Source organism: Bos indicus x Bos taurus, chromosome 14 (genome assembly GCF_003369695.1).
Source record: "Bos indicus x Bos taurus breed Angus x Brahman F1 hybrid chromosome 14, Bos_hybrid_MaternalHap_v2.0, whole genome shotgun sequence".
Classification (NCBI taxonomy): Eukaryota; Metazoa; Chordata; class Mammalia; order Artiodactyla; family Bovidae; genus Bos; species Bos indicus x Bos taurus.
In genome coordinates this window covers 10,504,333-10,524,590 of record NC_040089.1, presented here as the reverse complement: position 1 = coordinate 10,524,590, position 20,258 = coordinate 10,504,333, and the positions used below count along the sequence as shown (strand labels likewise).

Sequence of the window (20,258 nt, the reverse complement as noted above, 5' to 3'; positions counted from 1 at the left end):
CGGGCAGGAGAAGGAGCTGCGCCCTGTCCCTCTCAGCATCACAGACGCCCTCTGCCTCTGGCTGAGGAGGCTCAGAAATACACCCGGACTCTGCTTGTTTTCTGGGCGAGACAAGGACACACTGGATGGATGGCGCAGGAGCCACTGATATAACACGGAGCACCCTAGCTCTTCTGCTGGGGAAAGACTGCAGGGCCGGGGTGGGAGAAGGCAGACCAGGGAGGAGGCTGCAGAGTTGAGACAGGAGAGGATGGTCTGGGAGACCACGGTGAGAGTGGAGACACGGGAAGATACAACCAACAGAGAACCAACAGTGTGTGTGGATGGACGAGGGGCATGGGAGGAAGGGAGGAGCTGGGCTTCTCTCCTAGGTTTAAGATCCAATCCCCTGGACCTGGACAATATCGCCTATAACAGACAGGGACGCTGTGCAAGGAACAGGTTTGGCTGGCGGGGGTGTGTGTGTGTCTGTGTGTACCTAGACAATATTGCCTGTAACAGACAGGGATGCTGTGCAAGGAACAGGTTTGGCTGGAGGGTGTATGTGTGTGTGAGTGAAGGGTCTTCAAAATCTTAAGTTGAGAAGCTGTCAGACATCTGAGCAGAGACACGACAGTGGCAGGTGTGTGGGAGTTTAGATTATGGAGGGTCACTTGGACTGTGTACATGGCACAGAGGTGCCGAGCTGGGTACCCCAGGGAATGAGGGCAGATTCAGAAGAGAAGTGACTGCGAATGAGCCAATCTCTGGAGGCTGCGGACATGAGGGGCCTGCACACGGGGGGAGGGACTGTCAGTGCCGTAAGAACAGGATGGTGTCCACAGGCCAAGTGCGGAGACAGTAACCAGCTGGGCCAAAGGCTACAGACAGGCCGAGCCTGATCACCGCTGACGGCCTCGTGGAGGGGTTTTAACAGAGACACATGAATGGATCTCGGTGTGGAGAACTGGTAGCTGCGAACCTGACAGAGAGAGAGGCAGTCAGACGGCGTGTCCCTCTTGACAGAAAAGCACACTGCTGCCTGGGAAGGAGTTTTGCCAAAGCCTGAACTAGGAGCATCTGATCAGGTCTCCTGATCCAACTTCCAGTTGACAGGAAATATTCGAGGACAGAGGAACGTGTTAAATGACCACACGGGGCGCCGATCAGCAGAATCCAGCCTTTGCTAAGTATGGTCTCACCTCGTCCTCACGAAACCTGGTGGAGCAGGTGTCCTGGCCCCGCTGATGGGTGAGGAATCTCAGGCTCAGCGAAGCTTCTGAGTCCCCTGCCCGGGCCTCACAGCTAGTAAGCAGGAGAGCCAGTACCGGTTCTGAGGTCTCTCTCATATTGTTTGCAAGAGAAGAAATGGTATCTGGGGATACTAATGATGAATCTTCTGAAAAAGCATTGCTTTTTTTAAGCAAAAGTTTGGTGTTTGTTAATTACAAAACTTGAGCTTATAAATATTTTTATTCACTGAACAAATATTAACTATACATCTCTCACATGTCAGCTGCTGCTCAAGGCCATCTGAGATAAAGCAGGGGCCAAAAGAGACAGACAGCCCCGATCCCTTGGAGGGTACAGTGACAGTATAATTACATGTAAATATGAAAGAGAGGATGAGATGGACTAAATGGACATGAGTTTGAGCAAACTCTGGTAGATATCCAGTGAAGGACAGGGAAGCCTGGTGAGCTGCTGTCTCTGGCGTCGGAAAGAGTCAGAGAACAAACAGGATGAAAAAGAGAAATCTTACCTTTCTGAGGTAGTTTAGGAAGAACTCTTGGGCCAAGTGCAGTCTTTGCAGAACCGGTGCTAATGAATAAATAAGAATCGTTTATGATCTCAGAGCGCTATAAAATCAATAGTGAAATAGTATACAAGGAAATCATAGAAATTCACAGATTTATCTATCTAAAATTGCTTTCAACATTTCCCTAACAAAAGATTATAGTCCACTTTCCCAGATTTGAAGCTTGCCTGCATTTCCCTGAGGATTATCTTTTTATTCCCAAGTCTGCAGAATGGAGTCAAGAGGGAAAGTAACAAAACCACCACCAACCCTCTGAGTGAAAAAGCCTGATCCCTCTCCTTCTTGACACCTTTCCCTGAAGGAACAGCGCTGATGAAAGCGCTGGGCACCCTGCAGGTCCTGGGCCAAGCGCGCGGCTCAGAGGCAGCTCTTCTCATGCGACCCCACGTGTTATGCGTGTCTCCTCCACCTGCAGCACAGGAAACCAGAGCCTGTGCACCTCCAGTGACCTGTGGACGCTCCCAAGGCTGGTCAGTGGCAGAGCTGGACATGCAGGCCCAGCTCCATTGGACTCCAGAGCCCTTACTTTTTCCTTGCACCAGAGCTAACAGCTTGGGTCTCAGGCCTCCAGGCTTTCCCTGAGTTGTTCCTCTTCTTGAACCATTTGTAAATGAGCAGAGGAGAAGAGCCCCGGAAAGCAGGCCCCAGGCACAGAAGCTGCCCCATGTCATCTGGTATCAGGGACTCCCCAACGCCCCTGCCACCACCGAGATGCCAGCACTGCAGGAGACAACTCTCAGTGGGAACCTGCTCTTTCTCTTTAACAAGAGGCTGTGACTGTGCTCAGGGAACCCCAGGGGCCCTGAGGACCCAAACAGCACAGCATCCCAGTGCCAAACTCGTATCTGCCAAGAGCCCCTTTTATTACCTCGTTATCCTCTGCTGTCCTCTGATGGCCTAAGAACTGACTCCACCCCTCGTCTATCCTAATTGCATTTAAAAGGACAGGAAAAGCCAAACCAGCCAAAAAGAAAACAAAGAGCCCAATAAAGAAGATGAAATGCACGTGTCTTTCATCCTGGCCCACAAATCACTCCTGGTCTGAGTGGCTCTTTCCTTGGCTCCCTCGAAATTCTAAGGCTTCTGGGCTACTCGAGGCTAAGGCTGGTGAGATCAAGCCACCAATGAACTAGAAGGGTTTTGCCTTGAACACGTCTGGTGCGTGTTTTGGCCTCAGCATCTTCGCAGGGATGCATGTCTGCTCATCACAGACGTGAGCTCGATGCTTTCCCAGCCTGGGTACTGAGGCCAGATGCTTGGAAGCATCTCACACGGGAGACCTGGGCTGGATGCTGTGTGTGGATCTGGGCTTCTTCGCGTGCTGCGGGGGGTGGCGTGTGCACATGTATGTAAGCGTGCGTGTACGTGTTGGGGCTCGATTCCCTGTAAAAACCATTAGTGGGCACTTCCTCCACGTCAGACTCCCTCCCCTGGAAGACCCGCCCTGGACCTGGGGTTGAGAGACCCCCAGGCAGTGCGTGTGGGGGGCGCTGAGCGCGAGGGTCAGGCAGTGTTCACTGTGGCGCCTGAGAACCCCCCGGATTGAGTCCCGGGGCCCCGCGTCCTCATCTGCAAACCTGAGGGCAGCAGCAACTGGGCTGCCTCACGGGCTCGTAGAGACAAAAACAGGGCGGCGGCCTCGACAAACTCTGGAAGGCAACCCCCAAGCACCAGCTGACTCCTCCTGCCTGAGCTTTTGGGTTGGGAAGCGGCTCCCTGTGTCCTCATCTGGGATCCAGTCTCCGGGGAAAACCCTCTGTGCTGGGACCGGGTATACACTGTCCAAAGAAACTCTTCCGAAGCATCTCATTTCGGTGAGAGGAGAGGAGAAAGGGATGCCCCTCTGTTAGCCTAGCTTAAAGAAATCTTACAAACAGGAGACTTGGAAAGAGTCCTATTTTTATGTTTGAAAATCTCTAGGCTATTGGATCTCCCCGAGGATTATCTTTTTACTCTCAGGTCTGCAGGATGGAGCTAAAAGAGAAAGTAACAAAACAAAATGACTTCATTAAAAAATTGAAAATAAGAACTCATTCCAGCACAGACTGTGCAATCCTCAGAAAAGTGAGGTCCATTCCCGCCTGGAATCTGGAGATGGAGGTGCTGATCCCCTGAAACACCATCTGCAGACCCTGTCCGGGCCCTAGAACTGTGTGCCGAGGGGGGCCATGCAAAGAGATGGAGGCTTTCCGGTTCCCATCACGGTCAGCATCAGCTGGTGGGCAGATGGCCTTAAGCAGACGGCCCCCAAAGCCCACTTGTATAACTGTCCACGGCGACCCTAAGCGGCCCCTCAGGGGAGTCCACGCAGAGATGGCTCACCTCGACTGCTGGGACAGGCCCTCGAACTTGTTCGTGGTCTTACTGGACGATGAAGGACCCACGTCGTTACCTAGGGGAAGACAGGATTAAATGGACCAACAGCTGCAGGTCACAGGGCTGCAAGAGGTCCCACACACAAACGCACTCAAGTTTCATTACTCCCTGGAGATGCCCTGAGAGCCACGTTAATAATAGCAACTGCTGTGTACTCAGCACTGACTACCAGTGAGGTACTGTGCTAAGTACCTCACAGTCATTACATCTATGAGATACATATTATTGTGTGGGTGTGCTCAGTCATGTTCAACTCTCTGCAACCCCATGGACTGTAGCCCACCAGGCTCCTCTGTCCATGGGATTTTTCTGGCAAGAATACTGGAGTGGGTTGCCATTCCTCCTCCAGGGGATGTTCCCAGGGACTGAACTCGTGTCTCCTGCACTGCAGGTGGATTCTTTACCCCCTGAGTCAGTGGGGAAGCCCAGACATAGCATTTGCCTTCCGGTTTACATAAGAAACAAAGAAGTAAAGCAGAGGCCAGGGTCAAGCAGCTGGTAAGGGTCAGAGCTGGGATGCGAAGCCAGGCAGCCCTCCTCCAGGGTCTGCAATGAACCCCTACCCCTGCCCCTCCCACCCCAGCCCCATAACCTACAGAAGGAGAGGCTGGTTAAGTGCTCAGATGGAACCTCCTGGATGGGGCTGTAACACCAGGACATCGACGCATGAAGAATAGGGCCAGGCTTCCAAATACAGATCTGGTTTAATGAGACACTCCTTCTAACCATCAGTCTATTTCCACGAGTCTGCAGCTTAACCCTGAAGGTCTTCCTAAGCAGCCTCTCACGGCATCCTCAGAGCTGAGACTTCCTTTAAGGCAAGCGTTTCTTTTCAGTGTGGTGCTCACATCTCACACTTTCAGACTTAAATGGGTCATAACAATCAAAATGTCAAAGAAAGTTCTAGACAAGGGGAATATGCTGCTGCATCTGCTCATTCCTGCTCCAGGTAGAAAACACCCCAAACCAGTGGTTCTCACCCTATTATGCATGAGCACGAGACCACCAGGGCTGCAGGAGCCCCCGCTCTGCTCGGGGCCACCCACTCCGCTGTCTCACAGACAAGCCAACACGCGTCAGGGGCTGGGGCGCGACACCGCAGCTCAAACGGCCGGCATCCTCACTTCACCCTCTCCTCTGGCCACCTTCCAAAGATGCTACGTGTTTTTACGCCTCTGTGACCTTGGTGCCTGTGTTCCCACTCTCTGCAACACCTGTCCCCTCCCACTTGTGGTAAATTCCTCTGCCACCTTAGAAAAGAGTCTCTCGAAAGTCGGACTCAGTCCCTTCATCTCCCGGGCGAGCCTACAACCGTTAATCACAGAGGACGGTCAGGGTGCAGATTCTAGAGCCAGACAAGCCTGGCTCTGGAGTCCAGGTGTAGCCCCTGCCCAGCGGGCATGAGTTCTGATGACACTGCTTTTCCTACCGAGTCTCAGTTCCTGCCTGTACGAAAGAGGGATAACAGTTACTACTCCACTAGACGGCGTGAGCATCACGGGGGAGAAACCACGGAGGGTGGTGCACATCACAGGGGTGAGACACGAAGGGGGATCGCTGTTCCGAGCTCTCTGATGCGATGTAATGAAAATGGTGATGATTTACTTCCTCAACAGGTGAGCGCTTTGCTGACAGGGGCTCTGCCTTGTCCGGCTCCGTGGTCCTGCTCTCCAGCCCGGTGTCTGCCCAGAGCCGCCTCCGGGTGCTGCTGAAGGAAACTGCAGCCCACAGAGCCGCTGCCACCACTTCCCTGCCCCCAGTCTGGCTTCTCCCACTCCTTGGGGGTGAGGGTGGGCCTGGGCAAGGCATCTGAGGTTGGGCAGACAGGAATCCTGCCTTTCTCAGAGCCAGGCAAAGGCCACCTGCCATGCCTGGGAAGGCAAACGTGGCTTAGCAAAATTTCCAAAAAATAGGAGAGCAAGGTTGGAGGGAGGGGGAGGAGCATGAGCGTGGAAGCGGCTCAATCCTTCTCCTCTCTCTGTGCCATCTGGGAAGGACTGTGCTGCACACACAGATGTGCAGGAAGGGACGGTGGCAGACAAGACGAGGGGCAGACAATTTAAGAAGCTGTGGCCAAGGATGTCCCTGCTGGTTCAGTGGTGAGAATCTGCCTGTTAATGCAGGGGACAATGGGTTCTACCCCTGGGCCGGGAAGATCCCACATGCCTCTGGGCAACTAAGCCTTCGAACCGCAACTACTGAAGCCCTTGCGCCCCACAGCCTGTGCTCTGTGACGAGAGAAGCCACTGCAACGAGGAGACTGCACACCACAACTAGAGAGCAGCCCCCACTCACCGCAACAAGATAAAGCTCACACAGCACAGCCAGAAGTAAACAAACAAGCAACAACAAATTCTGTGGCCGAGACTCGAGGTCCCTTGGTATGGCTCGGCAGCTGTGGGCCAAGAGTGTGGAATGAGAGGAGGCGCTGCCCAGCAGGGCCTGGCACACGGGCTCCAGGAGTCTTCTGGAAGAGTGGACACTTGTATGAGCCTCGGAGTCAGAAATTGGTTCCGATCCCAGCTCTGAAGTTACTGGACCTGTGATCTTAGGCAAGTCACTAGACCTCTGTGCTTCCATCTCATCAGTTAACCCAGGACAATGACAGGCCCTATTTTATAGGACAGTTATCATGCCCTAATTAGGATTGACTGGTTTGATCTCCTTGCTGTCCAAGAGACTCTCCAGTAAATCCTAAAGGAAATTAATCCTGAATATTCATTGGAAGGACTTTGGCCACCTGATGCAAAGAGCCGACTCACTGGAAAAGATTAAGATTGAAGGCAGGAGGAGAAGAGGGTAACAGAGGGGAAGCCCGGTATGCTGCTATTTATGGGGTCGCAAGGAGTCGGACACAACTGAGTGAATGAACAACAAACGATGACTTAATACAATAATGTATGAACAAATGTACAGGACCTGATACCTGGCAAATAATTATACATGGTAGTAGCCATTATTATTTCTAGAACTGCATGTAAAATGGGGTTGGGTGGCAGGGGCAGCTGACTTGAGACGATATTGGGAAATCTAAGAAAAAGAAAGAATCAGGACATATCTGCCCAAAGGCTCTTTCACAAGTCAATGCTACTTCCAATAAGTAGATGTGGGCGCCTCAGATCAGGCATTTCAAATACTGACTCCATCACCTGGAAGTTCTGGCCTTGAGATAGGAGAAGTGAATCAATTTTTGGTATAGCTTTTCATTCATTATCTATCCATTATCTGTTCTCCATTAAAAAAAAAAAGGAAGCTTGGGGAGGATGGGGGCCTGGGAAGTAGGGGACAAAAAAGCAAGTGTATAGAACTTTTTAAGTCCTGGAAGGCAAAGACAAGGAATTAATTAAAGTAATTCCCAGAGGTCACTTAGGCAAGAACTGGAGGATCAGAACTCGGGCTTCTGGCAAGTTCACTCAGTTCACGTTACGGTTCCCCGGGTTGTGGCCCTGTAAACACTTCTGTGAATACTGGACAGCGGTTCCAGGGGAGGCTGATCGCAGGTAGCAATTACAAGGATCTCAAGTTCGAGAAGAGGTTTAATATTATGGCCACCATCAACTGGATAACTGGCTGCGCTGTCTTCTGTGGTCTCGCCTGTAAGAACCTCAGTGTCAAATCCTTGGTCTATTTTCAGCCTCTGCTTGTGACCCTGTGTTATATGCCTTTAGTGAAGACACCACACTCCTGGACTTCATTTTACTTTGCTACCTTTATTTTCCCTTTGTCCTCATTTCCTTACTAATTTTTGTGTTAAAATGCGTTGGTCTTTTAGAGAGTAGGTTATAAGCAACTTATTTTATCTCCGAAGGTGAGTTTAACGACAAGCCACCTTAGAAATCAACAGTCCCTGCAAAAACCTGATTCTGCCCACAGGCCTGGCTGTCTTCTGATCAAAATCCTGCCTTCACCATCTCCCCGGTGAAGGCTGAACTCATCACTGTGGCGGGACTGCAGTCACGTGACGTCTGGGCTACCTGGGTTCTCGGGATGCTGTGGATCTAGTGGGGAGAGAGCCCAGGGCACCTCCCCAAAGATCAGGGCTCCATGCTGCAGGGACGGGGCGGAACAGCCTGGTGGAAGGTGCCCACCTGCTAGGGCACCTTCTCCCTAACTCCATTCACAGGTAAAGGAACAAATGCTGAGACAGGAGAATGGCCACAGGGATCATCGAGCCGTTACGAGCAGAACTTAGCAGAGTACCGAGGGGGTGAGGGCCACGGGCTCTCCCAGCCACAGGGGATCCCCTCTCACCAGCTGAGAGGGCCTGGGCCGCGCACTGAACCTTTCTGAATCTGTGTCCTTACAGTCAAGCTCCCCATGTCCTACTCTGTGAAACTGTGGCAAAGAATCCAATGAGGGCTATTAACTAGCCCCGATTTACAGCTGGAGAAACTGAGGTAGGAAATGAACCAAATATAACTGCTGAAAGCCACAGGGCTACAGGTGGTAGAGACGGATCAGAACACAGGCAGTGTGACACAGGTCCCCACTGGAGCTCCAGAGACAGAAAAAGCTCGTGCCTTCATAAAGCATTCATACCGTGCTAAGAAAGGCAGAGCAGTAAACAGAACCACTCTGTAATAATCCCTACACCAGAAGGGGCAGAGGGTGGGCAGGTGGGGCCTGGCGAGGGCTCAGGGGCTGTGCTACCCACTCCTCATGCCCACCACCCCCTAGCCCTCGGACAGCCCAGAAGCCCTCACCCTCGGGGGCTGGGAGGAGAAGGGGACTTTAGGGGAACATAAGCACGCTGGTTATTGATGCTTTCCAACTATGAGATGGTTGGGGCATCACCGACTCAATGGACATGAGTTTGAGTGAACTCCGGGAGATAGGGAAGGACAGGGAAGCCTGGCGTGCTGCAGTCCATGGGGTCACTGAGTCAGACACGACTGAATTACAACAACAAAGAGCACTGAAAGATGGGTTCCTGGGGGGAGACTGCGGGCACTGGGAATCTGACACCCCATGTGCTTTATTAACAAGAGTCTGGCCCCTGCCTTCAGCTTCTAGACCACGGCGTCAGCGGGAGACAGGCAGAGAGAAAACCTGTGGGGACGACAACATAAAGCATGTGGTGGGCTAGAGTTAAAAGTCGCTTCAGCGTGCCTGGCGAGAGGCCTGTCACTGACCTGAGCCCACATGTGTCTGCAAGAAGGTCTCCCCTACGTGCACACCAACCACCTCAAAGAGCCAGCCCGACAGTCACGGAATGACCACCTGGGGTTGTCTGCGACGTGGACAGTCGTCACTTTTGCACGGACAGGTTCTGCCTTTGTGCCTGGAGGTGGGTGGTAGGCGAGTGGCTCTGGCTGGTGGTGGTGGGTGGGGAGGGCAGACGACTGCTCGTGGCCCAAAGTGTTCAAAGCTCAAAGGCTCCCGCTGACCGTCCAGGACACTGACTCTGTCTCATAAAGGGGGAACCTTGCTTCCTAGTGAAAAATGCCCCTCGTCCCCAACAAAACCACCAAAACCAAACAAGATGAACGGCAGCTGCGAGTCCCGCTGCTCAGTCAGGTGGAAGGAACCTAAGAAAGAGATGATTCTTCAGCCATAAAACAGAAATGTGGTAAATTTTAACTGCAGACCAATGGAGCAAGGCATGATAAACTTCACGGAGAAATAAAAGAAAACCTGAAGGAACAACAGGATTGAAGCTTAATGAGATTCGCAAAGAAGGTTAATCGGAGATTCGTGGTAGGAACACTTGCAGGAAACTTGTGACCGTCAGTGGGACGCTGTCTGGGGCAAAGTCCTTTTGCACGAACCCTGGGGACTCCCGAAGGCCTTGGGTGGGGTCTCGGTCAGCCTCAGGGACCTGTGTGGAGCTGATGGGTGCCTGGGCTGTGCCCTCCAAGGCTCCCCTGGCTCGTCTCACTGAGAACTGATTACTCAACACTCGCTGCGAAGTCCCCGAGAAGCCTCCCCATGCAGCTGGACGCCCCGGTCCAGCATTTCCACAGCATTTGCTCACAGGGCAGCATGGTGGTGAAGAGCACACTGCACACGCTTTCCCACTCATCTCCATCCTGGAGCGCGTGTGTGCAGAGGCCCAAACCCAGGCATGAAGCGAGCAGAGTGGAAGGCTGAGCAGACAGCCCACCCGCGCTGCGGCACTCCAAGCCACGTGTGGCTCAAGCGTGTGCCAGTCTGCAGATGGCAGCATGGCTGTTCCCCAAAGCTCCCCAAGTTCGGAACACCTAATGCCTTTAATGATGGCCTTTCCTGGGGGTTCAGTAGGTAACGAGACTGCCTGTAATGCGGGAGACCTGGGTTTGATCCCTGGGTTGGGAAGATCCCCTGAGGAGGAAATGGCAACCCACTCCAGTACTCTTGCCTGGAAAATTCCATGGACAGAGGAGCCTGGTGGGCTACAGCCCATGGGGTCACAAAGAGTTGAACACAACTTGGAGACTAACTCCCAAATCACCAATGCCTTTAAAAGCATTCAGCTGAGTTCCCTATCGGTTGCAATGACAAACAAAAAACAAGCCACAAGGCGGCACGCTGGGAGGGGAAGGGGGGACCTGTAAACCAGCAGAGCCAGGGCCCCAGGGGACCCCTGGCTCTTGACCCAAGTTGGTGGCAGGCTGACATACTAAAAAGGCAGATGGAGCTGGAAACGGCGCTCCTCGTGGATGGAAATGTGCTATCCACCACCAGCTGTCACAGAGATAGTAAACTGCTGACGGACTCTGGGTGGGTTTCTTTATTCTCCAGCGATTACTGAGCACCTATTGCATCCTGGCTCGATTCTAGGCTCCGTGAACACAGAAGAGAACAAGACAGACAAGGGCCCTGCTCTCATGGAGACCAAAACACCAAACACAAACAAAACATTCTTGTGTCAGCGGAGATCCGGGGCCTGGAGGGAAACAGGGGGATGGGGGCTCCCTTAGAACAGACAGACGAAAGGGAGCCAGGCTTTCAAGCCCACAACAGAGCTGCAGGGAGGAGGTGGCCCCAGGAGGCAAAGAGCCTGGAGGACCCAGAAGTGAAAGCAGATCAGTGAGGCTGAGAGCAGGGGAAAGGGGGCTGGGAGAGACACAGAGCCTGACCACAGAGGCCCTGGTGGGTGTCTGGTGCTCAAGAAACGCTCAGCACCTTATCATTATTAAGCTTTCTAAGTGGTGATAGAAATGTTTTCCCAAACGTATCTTGGTCGTCAGAGGCTGCGCAATAACGCGTGTCTAAGCCCTGGCCCAGCGTGGGTGCGGTCTCCTCCGTCTGCTGAGCGTGCTAAGTGCCCACTGCCCCCCGAGCCCCGTGTGCGGCCCGACCCCGGGCAGCGTGGGCCCTGACTTGAGGATGACTTACCCCAAGGAACTGCGCCTTTGTTTGGGGGCCCGTGAGGTAGTGGGCTGGGAGGGTCAGACAGGGTTCTCTTGTGTCCGGGTGGTGGGGGAGGAGGCCGCTTCTTGGACAGGGTGGAGCTGCCACTAGAGGTCTGGGTGCTTAGAGGGAGTGTTGAAGGTGGGCCAGGTGGACCTGGAAAGGAATCGAACGGGGCAGGAAGGTTAATCCCGGTCTCGCAGACAGAACAGCCCATATGCGGTTACTCCCGAGCACAGAATGGGTTATGACACAGGGAGACGGAAGCAGGAGGCTGGGGACGGCCCAGTCCATCCACCCGGTAACCCACAAAAAGGGTTTTAAAAAATTGCTGGTAAAAAAAATTAAAAAGGAGAATGCGTGCTGTTAAGAAACAAAATGTCAGTCAACATGGAATGCTCCTGGGTTGACAACCTCATTTGGGTGCAATGGGAAAAACACACATTTCACACCAATAAGTGCCCTGGAACCACTGCGAAACCTGTGCTGGGGAAGACACCCAGCACTGCCAGGAGCCTCAATGGAGAGGAGAGCAAAGAGCAGACGCAACCTCCAAGCGGCCTCAGACCAGGGTTTTCTCGGCACTGCAACTCTTTCCTCTAGTCAGCAAACTTTGCCAGAAGTTTTTTTTCTCTTTTCTGATGACTTTTATAAATAAACGCTCTAATGTAAAGGGTTACTTAGAAAGAAGGGAAGTTCAAAAACATTTTTTCCCCCTCCAATTCTGACCTGTTCTAGAAATCACAAAGGTGAAAGTGTTATTCACTCAGTTGTGTCCTCTGCAACCCTGTGGACTGTAGCCCGCCAAGGCTCCTCTGTCCATGGGATTCTCCAGGCAAGAATACTGGAGTGGGTTGCCATTTCTTTCTCCAGGGGATCTTCCTGACCCAGGGATTGAACTCAGGTCTCCTTCACTGCAGGCAGATTCTTTATCATCTGAGCCACCAGGGAAGACCCAGAAATCATAAACCATCTATTATACTGGAAGCCTGAATGCATTATATAAGCTTCATTAATTTCTAAAGGTTTAAAAAAATTTTTTTAAACACCCTAATTTTATTTTTTAAATTGGAGTATAATTGTTTCACAATGTTGTGTTAGTTTCTGCTGTACAACAATATGAATCACCTATATGTATACATATATCCCCTCCCTCTTGAGTCAATAAGTTTTTTAAAAGATTCTATTTTCTCTAGAGGTAATGACAGGATAGCAATAATGATACTAATATTACACACACACACACACACAAACCATTACTACCATTTCTAATGTTTTTAGAAAAAAAAAAGGGAGTTTTAAGTACATATGCTGTTAAACTTATTTCAAGTGACACTGAAGTGGCTGGTGTGTGCCTGGGGACCTGGGTGACGCTGGGCACCTTGACAAACCTCTCTTCATGATTATTAACAGATATATGATTTAACTAGACAACAGTTTCCGCAAACATTGAAAGAAGAAGAAAAGGAAGAAATGAAAAAAGCTAGGGACACTGCCACCCCAAATGTTTAAGGCAGGAGGGTGGGTACCTGGTGCCCCAGAAAGGCTCCAAAAGAGCCTTCTACATTCTGTGTATTAAAAGAGAAGCTTAATTACTGCTGGCCTCCTTCCTTGGAAAACAAGCTCTGCTGTATCCCATGATCAATTATGGTCAGTACCAACACAGACCTAAACCCCTGTTTCTAAGAGATAGTCTTGTCTTGAAGTAAATACTGCTCAGCTCAGGAAGACAGTCATTTGCTTTAGGATGAGATGGCCCTGGCTGTAGCATTCATTCTCAGTCCTACTGACAGATATGTGATGGAAGCCTGTTACCCCAGAGCAATGCCTAATTATGACACCAGTCACTGCCCTTTCAGAAACGATTTTATTTTTGCAACAATAAAGGCATTGTTACTTTAGCCTTGTGTTTGCATAGGGCTTCTTAGTTTTTGAAATATGTTCCTACATGGTGTTCCCCTCAATTTTCATAACAACTCTGTGAGGCATGTGGGTCAGGTATTGTTCTTGTTGCTAAGTTGTATCTGACTCTTTTGCAACCCCATGGACTGTAGCCCACCAGGCTCCTCTGTCCTTGGGACTCTCCAGGCAAGAATACTGGTGTCGCCATTTCCTTCTCCAAGGGATCTTCCCAATCCTGGGATTGAACTCGCGTTTCCTGCACTGACAAGTGGATTCTTTACCACTGAGCCACCTGGGAAGCCTGGGGTCAGGTATTCCTGGCCCCATTTTGCAGCCAGGAAAGTGGAGCTGGGAATGGTGTGATAAAGGTTAGGTAGCCGAGAGGAGCTGGGCTGGACCATGATGCAGGTCTCTGGGGCTGGCGAGGGCTCGCCCTGTCCTAAAAGCCAGGCCAGCATTTTCTGGGCTTGGCACACGTTGATGCAAACGGCAACAACAAAGCTCGGTACTAGGAAGTGTAACTTTCCTCTTGGAAATAGGAGAATAGATAATAGACAATGGTGAGATTCTCCGGCAGGTTCGTCTTTAGCGCCACCTTGGGACTGCTCGATGTACCGCATCTGAAAGGCCATTCAATGGGTTCCAAATCCTGCCTGGAAACACAGATGGCCAATGGGGCGATGTCTCTGGGCAGAGCCGTCTGTAAACGTGATTTTAGCAGACAGCAAACCAGAGCAGTCCTGCAACCAACCACAAACCAAGCAAAGTCAAGGTTTCTGAATCATCATGTTAAAAATGTAGGGGTTCGTGTTCCCTTCATCACGTCAACACAGCCTTGCCTCACTTTCTTCGCGTCAGCTGCCGCAGTCTCTAATTATTCCTTTTCTGCTTACTTGTCACGGCCTCCCTCCCCACCACGCTGCAGGTTCTATCGAGGTCAGGCTTTTCTTTGGCCTGGTAAGCTGAATTTAATAATGCAGTGTCGAATAAATGGATGAATAAACTGCTACTTCTCTTGTTTTAAGGCTAGTGATCCTTAAGGAAGATAGAATGTCTCCCTTAGGGAGACAGAGCAGAAACCAGGGGGAGAGGGGACCTAGTGAGAGAAGTTCAAAGAGAAACATTCAGTACTGTAATCTACCTTCACAGAAAATTTTACACACACCCAGACCCACCTACCGTTCTGGAACAGAAGCCACAGAAAGGAAGGTGCCACTGAATCTTCTGACTGGTAGGTCATGAGTTAAAGAAAGGCGAAAAACATTGTATCAGACCCCACGGAAGCAGACAAAATTTTTTTAAGTTTTAAAGAGCTCAAAAGATGTCCGAAATGAGTAACTTGTCTTTAGGCACTGAAAATGATGTTTCAAGTGAAATAAACCTGAGGACTGGCTCAGTCAGGAAAGAAGCAATTCTTGCTGGGTAAAGAAAGCTAAAACAGGGACTTCCCCTGGTGGCCCAGTGGCTAAGACTCCACACTCCCAGTGCAGGAAGCCTGGGTTCGATCCCTGCTCAGGGAACTAGATCCCACACGCCACAATTAAGACCCAGTGCAGCCAAATAAATAAATAAAATATATATTAAAAAAGAAAGAAAGCTAAAACAAAAGAGAATAGGAAAGAGTAGACACAGCATCAAACATACTCAAAAGGGAGGCACGATTAACAGGTGGGGAGGGGAGGGACTTGGGCAGCCAAGTTCCTCCCCTGAACTCTGCCGGGGCCTGTGGGAATAGGCAGAAAACACCCTAAACCACAGTGCCCACTAATATCGGCTATTATGTCAAATTATCCACCAACACTTTTCTTAAAAATATGGGTCTAGGCTTACAAAGTTGCTATAAATAACACTGAGGTTACATTATTAGAAAGTCTTTCTACGAGGAGGCAGGGTGTACTGCAGCTCTTACTGGGGGTTCGCGTGGCTGGGCTGTGGTCCTGCATTGCTAACAGCCTCTTGGGTCACTCATCTGTTGGACACTCTTCCCATGCCTTCAACTCGAGCAGCCTCACTGGACACCCCTTGAACTGTGCTGCTGAGAGCATCTCCTGGTCATCAGCTTGGGGAGGCCCCTCACAGAGTGCGACACGTGGCCAAAGCTTGGGAAGCTCACGAGCCTGACGATGCTGTACACATCCTGAGATGCTGTACATCTCAGAAGCTATGATCCCTCCACCTCAGCATCTATCAAGGGTCATCTCCAGTGTAATCTTACCCAGAAGCCTGCTCTAACCCTCCTTTGCCCTGGAGCAACTGTGGCTATGAATATTTCTGCACACACAGGCTGACTGGCACTGTACACTCTCTACCCAGCATCAGACCCGCACTGTCTCTGCATTCCTAGGCTGGAAACGTCTTCAGGGCAAGGGCCACGCTGTCCTTCTCTCTCTCAGCACCCGGCACGTTCTGGGCACAGCCTATGGACATAATTCACGGTATAAGTCGGGAGGATCCTTCTTCAGTGTCCTTGCATCTTTGAAAGGAAAGTGAAAGTCGCTCAGTCGTGTCCGACTCTTTGTGAACCCATGGACTATACAGTCCATGGAATTCTCTAGGCCAGAATACTGGAGTGGGTAGCCCTTCCTTTCTCTGAGGGATCTTCCCTACCCAGGGATCGAACCCAGGTCTCCTGCATTGCAGGTGGATTCTTTACCAGCTGAGCCACAAGGGAAGCCCAAGGATACTAGAATGAGTAGCCTATCCCTTCTCCAGGGGATCTTCCCGATCCAGGAATCAAGCTGGGGTTGCTCCTCCATGACAGGCGGATTCTTTACCAACTGAGCTATCAGGGAAGCCCTTGTACCTTTGGTTCTTAATAAAACAGAGGACCCAGAGGCCTCCCATGCTGGGAAACCAAAGGTACACCTCTGATTTCAATTTAAAGAAAAACCTAGAAGATTACTTTAAAAATTAACCTGACAGTTTGGGGCAGAAAACTGTCTGTAGAAGTATAATATATATATTCTAACATGCCATATTAAGTGTTAATGACAGGAGCTAATGACAGAGTTATACAGACAACTCTGGACAACATGAATGAAAAATTTAGCATTTTCTTCTTTTTAAATTTAGCATTGTCTAATGGTTTTCACTGGACATGGAACCACAGACTGGTTCCAAATAGGAAAAGGAGTACGTCAAGGCTGTATATTGTCACCCTGCCTATTTAACTTATTATGCAGAGTACATCATGAGAAACGCTGGGCTGGAAGCAGCACAAGCTGGAATCAGGATTGCCGGGAGAAATATCAATAACCTCAGATATGTAGATGACACCACCCTTATGGGACAAAGTGAAGAAGAACTAAAAAGCCTCTTGATGAAAGTGAAAGAGGAGAGTGAAAAAGTTGGCTTAAAGCTCAACATTCAGAAAACGAAGATCATGGCATCTGGTCCCATCACTTCATGGCAAATAGATGGGGAAACAGTGGAAACAGTGACAGACTTTATATTTTGGGGCTCTAAAATCACGGCAGATGGTGATTGCAGCCATGAAATTAAAAGATGCTTACTCCTTGGAAGGAAAGCTATGACCAACCTAGATAGCATATTAAAAAGCAGAGACATTACTTTGCCAACAAAGGTCCATCTAGTCAAGGCTATGGTTTTTCCAGTAGTCACGTATGGATGTGAGAACTGAACTATAAAGAAAGCTGAGTGTGGAAGAATTGATGCATTTGAACTGTGATGTTAGAGAAGACTCTTGAGAGTCCCCTGGACTGCAAGGAGATCCAACCAGTCCATCCTAAAGGAGATCAGTCCTGAGCGTTCATTGGAAGGACTGATGTTTAAGCTGAAACTCCAATACTTTGGCCACCTGATGCGAAGAGCTGACTCATTTGAAAAGACCCTGATGCTGGGAAAGATTAAGGGCAGGAAGAGAAGGGGACGACAGAGGATGAGATGGTTGGATGGCATCACCGACTCAATGGACATGAGTTTGGGTAAACTCAGGGAGTTGGTGATGGACGGGGAGGCCTGGTGTGCTGCGGTTCACGGGGATGCAAAGAGTCGGACATGACTGAGCGAATGAACTGAACAGTTTTCACAGTACAGAGCCTGAGAGAGAGGAGAGATTACATCACTCAAAACATAGGTAAAGATGTAGTAACTTTACTTAGAGAAGAACTGTGTGTGTACAAGGAAGAAGCTACAGACACCTCCTCGCTCAGAAGGGGAAACAGAGGCAGAGTGTGGTGGAGGGAGCGTGTGGAGAAACCATGGTGGGTCAGCCATGGAGCCGGTGGGGTCCCAACACGGCGGAGTGACGCTGTGAAGGACCCAGCATCACAGAACACATGAGAGCTGTTCACGTGTCCTTCAACCTCCTTCCGGGAATATTAAGAGAAAAGAGCCAAACTCAAGGGGCTCAGGGTTGGCTCCTGAACGCTTACTCATACATACTTCTGGGCAAGACACACAGCAAGGACTTCTTTCCATGCCCTGGCAGTCAGGAGGCTGGCTGGACAGCCTGCGCCAGTGACCACGGCCAAGGGCGGAAGTGACAGAAGTGTTCTTGGCCAGCGCAAGGTGACACATGTGATGCTTTAAAGAAGAGTGAGAGAGACTGAAAAAAAAAAAAAACAGGCCCCCAAATCTCCCATCTCACAATGCCCACCCGCAACCAAAACCTAGAAAATTCAACTGGAATGAAGGACAATGGTCCCTGGGAAGTATTAAAATCAAGCCATTCAAGTTGCTATCTTCCAATGAGATTAAAAAAAAAAAAAAAATCCCAGGAAACTTAAGAGTCATCAGCATATGAATCATGTCCCTCTGGGGCGGGGCGGGGGTGGGATGGGGGACATCTCCTAGGCTCCCTGACTCACACTCTGAGGGTGGTCGGCCACCTTCAGACCCCCGGGGAGGACAGGTCTCCTCCCTGGCCACCCCTCTCTGTTGCCACAGACCTCAAAAGAGTCAGAGAAATGGTGTATAAAAGGCTTACACAACTGAGTGTGGGCATAAACATTCAGCAGGCCAACTATCTATCACATTCAGCAGGTCAACTGTCTATCACGGCCCCAGGACATCTGGGTTAGTTTTCTGAGTATCCCCTCCTTGCTCTGGCCACATACTTCTGGGATGTGCTCTCATTGATTCCGCTGTTGTTTATTCATGCAAAAAGCGCTGACGGAGCACACCTGTGCGGGGGGGGGGGGGGGGGGGGGGGGGGGGGGGGGCGGGGCGGAGATGCAGGGATGGCTCACTCACGGCATCCCTGCAGGAGCGGAGGGGAGAGTGGAAGGGAGACTTCTTTCACCCTTTCTTCAAACCTGCAGCGGCACCCACAGCTGCCCCGATGGCCAGCTCACCCTTCTCGTCCACTGGAGCCCGAGCTCCACCCTTTGCTCCCTTCCCAGGACCCAGGACACTTGCAGAACCGAACACCTGCAGCAGGACCAAATAGGCTGCCATGCTACGTACTGAATGCCCACGCCGTGCCAGTCACTTTGCAAATATGACTTCACGCTCTAAGCAAGGACCCCGCCAGAAGCCCAATCCTGATTTTTCAGATGAAGAGCCTGAATCTCGGCAAGGTGAGCTGAATGTCAGAAGGAACCGGGTGGGACAGGGTTAGCACTTGAGAACGCCATGCAAACACGATCGCTTTCCTTCCTACATGTAAGGGCATGTGAGCCAAGCTGACCACAGGAAGCATCTGGGCCGGGCTTCTTGTGTCTCACCAGCTCGGAATCTGATGTCCTGCTGTGAACAGCCTGGAAGAACACTCCTGATTTTAGCAGGGAGGGACGTCTACGTTCAAATATTGGATTTTCGGGGGGCAGGGGGGTGAGCAGTCTATCCTCAGCTGAGCCTGGCTGCCGTGCCCGTCTCTCAGCACTTGTTTCAGCAGCTGGATCACTAAGTAAGTCTGGTCTTTGTCTTCTGGGCCTTTGGTGAAGAGCTAATGAGAAATTTATTCAAGATGGCAACAGATACATACTCTGGTATTCAGTCAGTGTATTTTATGGGTTTCTGCATCCCCTTGAGATAAAATTACAGAAAGGGGTACAGGGAGGTGAAGGGGGTCTCCTGGCTCCTAGGACTCTGGTGTCATTTCCTCCTGTAGATCTCTCCAAGATTCTCAATGACCTGGAGAATCTGAGAGGTTATGATCACTTTTTCTTTCGTAAGCACAATTAGGTCCTCTTTAGCATGAAGAGAGGAATGCTGCTCTGAGCAGACTGCTACCCCGATGGGAAACACCGTCACCCAGAAGTGAGCGGCAACACAGCCTTCTTATAGAACACCTGTGCCCTGACTGGCTAGTGATGTAAAAGGTGCGTTCCAGCATAATGCGTGGGACTAAGAACCACGCCAGCGGGTTAATAAGCCTCTGGCTTCCATGTGCTGTTGCTGCTCTGGTCACGGGTTATCTCTGATGGGTACCGTTCATGCCCAAGTCTTATTTTAACTTCCTCCGCTATTTTATAATCTCGGAGGCCATTTGGGGTCTAAGAACACTGCTCCCATTTATAACACTATTTCAATGGAGAATAAGCTCTGAAAAAACACTGTTTTGAATAAAGCTCACATTCCCTAGAAAATAGCCCCAGTGTGACTTCAACAGGCGTGCCATTGTGCCTGGGGAGCCCCTGAACCTGCGTGAGCACAAGCCAAGCACACAGCGCGAATCCTGCACTGGGATTTGCTGGCTGAGGCCAGACCCGAAGCTCCAGCTCTGGGTACCTCTTGGATTTCCCCCGGGTGGTGCTTAGTCGCATCCAACTCCTTGTGATTCCATGGACTGTGGCCTGCCAGGCTCCTCCGTCCACGGGATGTCCCAGGCAAGAATACTGGGGCGCGTTGCTGTTCCTTCTCCAGGGGATCTTCCCGACCCAGGGAT

The 20,258-nt window shown here is 50.8% G+C and overlaps 1 protein-coding gene across 5 annotated transcripts in view; it reads right to left on the bottom strand.

The window, feature by feature from the left end:
• The window catches only part of ASAP1 (ArfGAP with SH3 domain, ankyrin repeat and PH domain 1), a 339,676-nt gene that overhangs the window by 11,203 nt on the left and 308,215 nt on the right, over positions 1–20,258 (bottom strand). For 3 of the 5 annotated variants that reach the window (XM_027560826.1, XM_027560828.1, XM_027560829.1), the window contains 3 exons: positions 11,492–11,662; positions 4,121–4,190; positions 1,742–1,800 (listed from right to left, as the gene is read on the bottom strand). In XM_027560826.1, the coding sequence (XP_027416627.1) occupies positions 1,742–1,800; positions 4,121–4,190; positions 11,492–11,662 (300 nt within the window). The remainder of the gene's footprint in view (positions 1–1,741; positions 1,801–4,120; positions 4,191–11,491; positions 11,663–20,258) is intronic. The other 2 variants (XM_027560830.1, XM_027560831.1) reach the window with 1 other exon arrangement.